This window comes from Sinocyclocheilus rhinocerous, unplaced genomic scaffold (assembly GCF_001515625.1).
Source record: "Sinocyclocheilus rhinocerous isolate Xijiao unplaced genomic scaffold, SAMN03320098_v1.1 scaffold839, whole genome shotgun sequence".
Classification (NCBI taxonomy): domain Eukaryota; kingdom Metazoa; phylum Chordata; class Actinopteri; order Cypriniformes; family Cyprinidae; genus Sinocyclocheilus; species Sinocyclocheilus rhinocerous.
In genome coordinates, this window is record NW_015652287.1 from 153,658 (window position 1) to 159,608 (window position 5,951).

At 36.2% G+C, this 5,951-nt stretch overlaps 1 protein-coding gene across 1 annotated transcript in view; it reads right to left on the bottom strand.

The window, feature by feature from the left end:
- Positions 1-2,403: 2,403 nt before the first annotated feature.
- The window catches only part of LOC107714403 (glutamate receptor ionotropic, kainate 2), an 85,614-nt gene continuing 82,066 nt past the window's right edge, over positions 2,404-5,951 (bottom strand). Inside the window, exon 10 of the mRNA XM_016520239.1 lies at positions 2,404-3,074. Within this exon, the coding sequence (XP_016375725.1) occupies positions 2,910-3,074 (165 nt within the window). The 3' untranslated portion in view covers positions 2,404-2,909. The remainder of the gene's footprint in view (positions 3,075-5,951) is intronic.

Here is a 5,951-nt window from a genome sequence, read left to right on the forward strand (position 1 = left end):
AACGCACAATTTACATTTCTTAATATTATGTCTAAAATGTGTTTTAATATCACTATTAATAAATATTATATGATTAAAATTAGTGCTGTCAAACGATTAATCGCGATTAATCACATCCAAAATAAAAGTTTTTTTTTAGATAATATGTGTATACTGTGTATATTTATTATTTATATATAAATACACACATGCATGTATATATTTCAGAAAAATGTTGTTTGTATATTAAATATATTTATATATAATATGAATATAAATATATACATGTAAAAACATGTAAATATTTTCAAAATATGTACTGTGTGTGTATTTATATATGCATAATAAATATACATAATGATATATACATAATAAATATACACAGTTGACCTCAGTGCTGACCTCAGCACTACTTCTGCACAACTGAAGTGCATTAAGTCCAAAATTAGTGGTGTTTCACATATATAATCGGATGTCCTTGAGGTCATTATAAGGAAAAACATATTTATATATTTTATATATTTAAGGAAAAACAAAGGAGACCACAAGCAAGTGTGCTGACTTTTTTTTAATTACTTCCTTTAAACGTGTGCATCAACTTCAGACAGGAAACTGTGTGCACTTAATTTTTTCACAACATGGTCAAAATTAGTTTGTATCTGAAAAATCTTTAAATACATCTTATCCATTTGAAACCATTTACACACAACGTCTCGGCACTGAGTACTAGCAGTCTATTAGAAACCGGGGGCATTGAATATGAAGCATATTAGCAGTCCTCTTCACTTTGTATATATGTATATATCACACTTCTGAATCAGTTTTGTCATTTCTATTTATCTCAAGTAAAAATATCTTTCTTTAAATATGATTCCTTTACATGATAAAAATAGGATCTGTCCAAAATGTGTGTGTTTGTCACATCAACACTACCAGCCATGCTTGGCACTTCCCCCATCCTGTGTGCGCCTATCATGAACCCTGGCGCAAACTCATTCTCATGGAGGCCAGGTGATGTGATCCTGGATGTGTTCCGTCACATGGGGCTCATCCATGCAGAAGCGCATCGGTCTAAAATTCTGGTGTGGGGATTCCACAGGGCGGCCACCCCCGTATCAAGAGAGAGATGCCAATGATTGTGTTGATAAAAATTATTACAAAATGTTGATATTCTTTAATTGTACAAAACACCTTATTATGTTTTTATAGAAATCTTACATTTGCACAAGTTTACATGAGGATTCTTTTTTTTTTCTGAAATCAAATTCACAAAGTACAAACATTAACCTGAAATGAAATGTGGTTATTAAAAAAGTAATAATAATAATGCAGACATGAAATATTACATTTCAGCTATGCGTGTTCAAAGTTGCTGTGACCATCATAGAAAGTAAGAAAGAAAAAAGAAAGCATTTGTAAACCAAATGATAAATGCTTGAATAAACGCATCGCAATAGTTGGAATTTGTTTTGAGTTCACTCATCCAATTTTTGGAGAGGTTTTCGCATGAATCTCATGAAATGTGTTTCAATTTTAATAGCAGGTAATATTTTAAGCTCAAATTAAAATTAAAGAAATAAATATCTATATATTTGATAGCATAAATGAAAATAAGCCAATTTTAGGACCATTACTTTTATTTATTATTTGTGATATTATTGTCATGACAGTTCAAAACACATTTACCTCTTTACTTAAAAAAAAAAAAAAAAGAACTCACTATTTTAATATATAAAAATACTTTTTTTGTTGTTTTTTATCATTTGTTGTACTATTTAATTTATGCTTACTGATGTATAGATTCTGTATATTTTCTAGAATATAACTGTATACTGTAATGAGAATCACTAATAAGTGTAAAAGAAAATATGCAGATGCATTACGGTACTACATTTAAAAGCTGAGAGGTTAACATTTAAAACAACAAAAAACAATAATATTAATAATAAAAAAAAATGCACGGACAATTTAAGCCTCATCTTATAAAATGTTGCTTCTCCAATAAAGGTATCTTATTTATAAGAATGTTTAGATATTTCACTGTAAATAAAGAACAAAAACTGGTATCTTTTGCAGTGTAATGCAAATAAGGACAGGAAATATTAAGTTGTGCAATGTGTTAATTAAGCTTAAAATAAACACAAAAATGCAATGGTCCTGAAAAAAATAATGGATTCTATCATTTTTGGGGTCAAAATTTGTTTTGGGTCGAACATGTTTTTGTGAGATTCACCCTTAGCCACTGCGACGCTCAGAAGGGGCCCGAAAATACAAAGAAATGAAAGTGGTATATTGCCTGTTGCTCTGTCCTGCTTCCATTGCTTGTGAGTGTGGGTGAGGAACACGCTGAATGATTTCAGAGATATTGCTGTGGCGCGCAGCAAAAGTTGCAGCGAACTGATTGTTTCCGAGTACTTTTTTAAAATTATTTTTTTATATTTTGCTCCTAAAAGTAGCACAGGTACTGTACGTGTTAAAAAACTGTCCTTCTTTTGCTTCTGTATTTGTCAGGACGCGTCTCCTCGTTCTCTCTAAAGGACTCAGCTGCTCTCTGTGGACGGACAACAGCCAAGTGTGTCATCAAATCTAAAATAATATGAATGTAGTGAGCAGACAAACCTCCCTCTATCACACTCCTCTAGCCGTGTGTGTGTGTATTTCCTGCTAAAAGTTACCCTGAACGCTGGCACCGGTCAGTCTTTGCTCTGGTGGTGATCTGGAGCGATAAGGTAACTAAACTTTTGCCCAGATTCAAGTTATTTCCACAGGAAATATGTTTCAGTTTCTGCTGTTGGTTTCAGTAAATAATTGTTTGAAATGACATTTAAGATCCCTTCCCCCCGTGTAGAAAACCGACCTCCTCCCCGCCCAAATTTCTCCCCGTGAAGTTTCCTTCTCCAAGCTCAAGAAAGAGTGAGCTGGTGTCCGTTTTAAGCCATGGTCTCTTTGCCTGGCAGTCTTCGGTCATTGAAGGTGTGCATGTTGATGACTTCCTCCGTTTTGACCATGACGGGCGGCTGCGGCTTGTGTTTGAGCCGGCGCTGGCACTTGAGGGAAACCCTTAGCTCGTCCACCATGGCGCTGCAGAAGGATCTCTGTGCGGACAGAAGAACACAGCTGATTGGATGTCCCTTCATTTCTGACACAAAACACACACATACTGGCTCTCGGCTCCTGGAAAGGTGGAGGACAGTGGGTCAGTGATGGATAGCAGGGGGGTGAAAGGTGGAAATGGAGACGGGATGGAATGATTATGCTGGTGTCCGTGTGGATGCACAACATGAGCATCATAACTAAAGCGATTTCTCCGTGGCAGATTTCACCTTGCGTCCTCCTGCCAGGATGCTGCATGATTTATTGATGCATATTATTTTCCCTCAGATTCAAATCCTGTATAACCGTATGGCCAATTAAAAAAAAAAAACACTCTCCAAATAAGAAGCAAACTGTGAGATTTTCAGCTGTGTAATGGTGAAGCAATCATGTGATTGTCATCCTGCTTTTCCTTTTGATAAATAATTAACAGACATTATTCATAAAATCGTATGACTTATTCAGATTTGTTTGTCTTTGCTTGGAAAGGAATAAAAATAAACACATTAATTCTGACTAAAGGTACAAATTGCCTATGCAGTTTGTGTTATGGATAATTTCATATTGCGGCTCACAGGAAATGCTTTGTGCTTTTGTGAACAATCCGGCTTTTATTTACAGCATTTTCATTACAGATATGTTTGTGAGAGACGTGAAGATATGAAATAATAAGGTGCTTGTTAAGCATTCCAATCAGAGTGTTCTTACCCAATGATCTGCCTTCTTCATAGCGACATCCTCCACAACAGCCAATAACAGAATTATTAGCAACTAGCTTATGATTACTGGCACAAACTATAATAATTGACGCTTCAGATTTGACAAATTCAGCCCCACATATGAGATTCTAAACAGAAGTTATGATCTTTGTACATCATGCTGTTGAATACAACAGGACAAATACTGACTCTTCCCTCATTTTCTCTCATGTACTCAGTTGAAGAAAAAAAAAAAAAAACAGTAACACTTTACTTAAAACCTTTCAATATAATGCACAATAAAAGTAGTTTTAATGCATTCATTATGCATTGTAATGCATGTTATAATGCATTGCATGATCTCATGAATAATTATAACTGAAATTATAATATTGATCTATTAATTTTTGCACCTTTAGAAAGTATAATGCATCAAAACACATGACAAACAGACCTACAAATAATACAGAAAAATATAATGCATTAAAATGTATATTATGAATAAAATACATTATACATAAAAGCTTTAAGTAAAATCTTACCAAAATTAGAAATACAAATACTAGTTTTATTTATTCTATCATTATAAATGTAATATATATATACAGTGGGTACGGAAAGTATTCAGACCCCCTTAAATTTTTCACTCTTTGTTATATTGCAGCCATTTGCTAAAATCATTTAAGTTATTTTTTTTCCCTCATTAATGTACACACAGCACCCCATATTGACAGAAAAACACAGAATTGTTGACATTTTTGCAGATATATTAAAAAAGAAAAACTGAAATATAACATGGTCCTAAGTATTCAGACCCTTTGCTCAGTATTTAGTAGAAGCACCCTTTTGATCTAATACAGCCATGAGTAGACCTTACAGCATGTCAGAGCAAATGAGAATCATGAGGTCAAAGGAACTGCCTGAAGAGCTCAGAGACATCAGAGACAGAAGACACAGATCTGGCCAAGGTTACAAAAAAATTTCTGCTGCACTTAAGGTTCCTAAGAGCACAGTGGCCTCCATAATCCTTAAATGGAAGACGTTTGGGACGACCAGAACCCTTCCTAGAGCTGGCCGTCCGGCCAAACTGAGCTATCGGGGGAGAAGAGCCTTGGTGAGAGAGGTAAAGAAGAACCCAAAGATCACTGTGGCTGAGCTCCAGAGATGCAGTCGGGAGATGGGAGAAAGTTGTAGAAAGTCAACCATCACGCAGCCCTCCACCAGTCGGGGCTTTATGGCAGAGTGGCCCGACGGAAGCCTCTCCTCAGTGCAAGACACATGAAAGCCCGCATGGAGTTTGCTAAAAAAACACCTGAAGGACTCCAAGATGGTGAGAAATAAGATCCTCTGGTCTGATGAGACCAAGATAGAACTTTTTGGCCTTAATTCTAAGCGGTATGTGTGGAGAAAACCAGGCACTGCTCATCACCTGTCCAATACAGTCCCAACAGTGAAGCATGATGGTGGCAGCATCATGCTCTGGGGGTGTTTTTCAGCTGCAGGGACAGGACGACTGGTTGCAATCGAGGGAAAGATGAATGCAGCCAAGTACAGGGATATCCTGGACGAAAACCTTCTCCAGAGTGCTCAGGACCTCAGACTGGGCCGAAGGTTTACCTTCCAACAAGACAATGACCCTAAGCACACAGCTAAAATAACGAAGGAGTGGCTTCACAACAACTCTGTGACTGTTCTTGAATGGCCCAGCCAGAGCCCTGACTTAAACCCAATTGAGCATCTCTGGAGAGACCTAAAAATGGCTGTCCACCAACGTTTACCATCCAACCTGACAGAACTGGAGAGGATCTGCAAGGAGGAATGGCAGAGGATCCCCAAATCCAGGTGTGAAAAACTTGTTGCATCTTTCCCAAAAAGACTCATGGCTGTATTAGATCAAAAGGATGCTTCTACTAAATACTGAGCAAAGGGTCTGAATACTTAGGACCATATGATATTTCAGTTTTTCTTTTTTAATAAATCTGCAAAAATGTCAACAATTCTGTGTTTTTCTGTCAATATGGGATGCTGTGTGTACATTAATGAGGAAAAAAAATTAACAAATGATTTTAGCAAATGGCTGCAATATAACAAAGAGTGAAAAATGTAAGGGGGTCTGAATACTTTCCGTACCCACTGTATATACACACATATATATTAGTGCTGTCAAACGATTAATCGCAT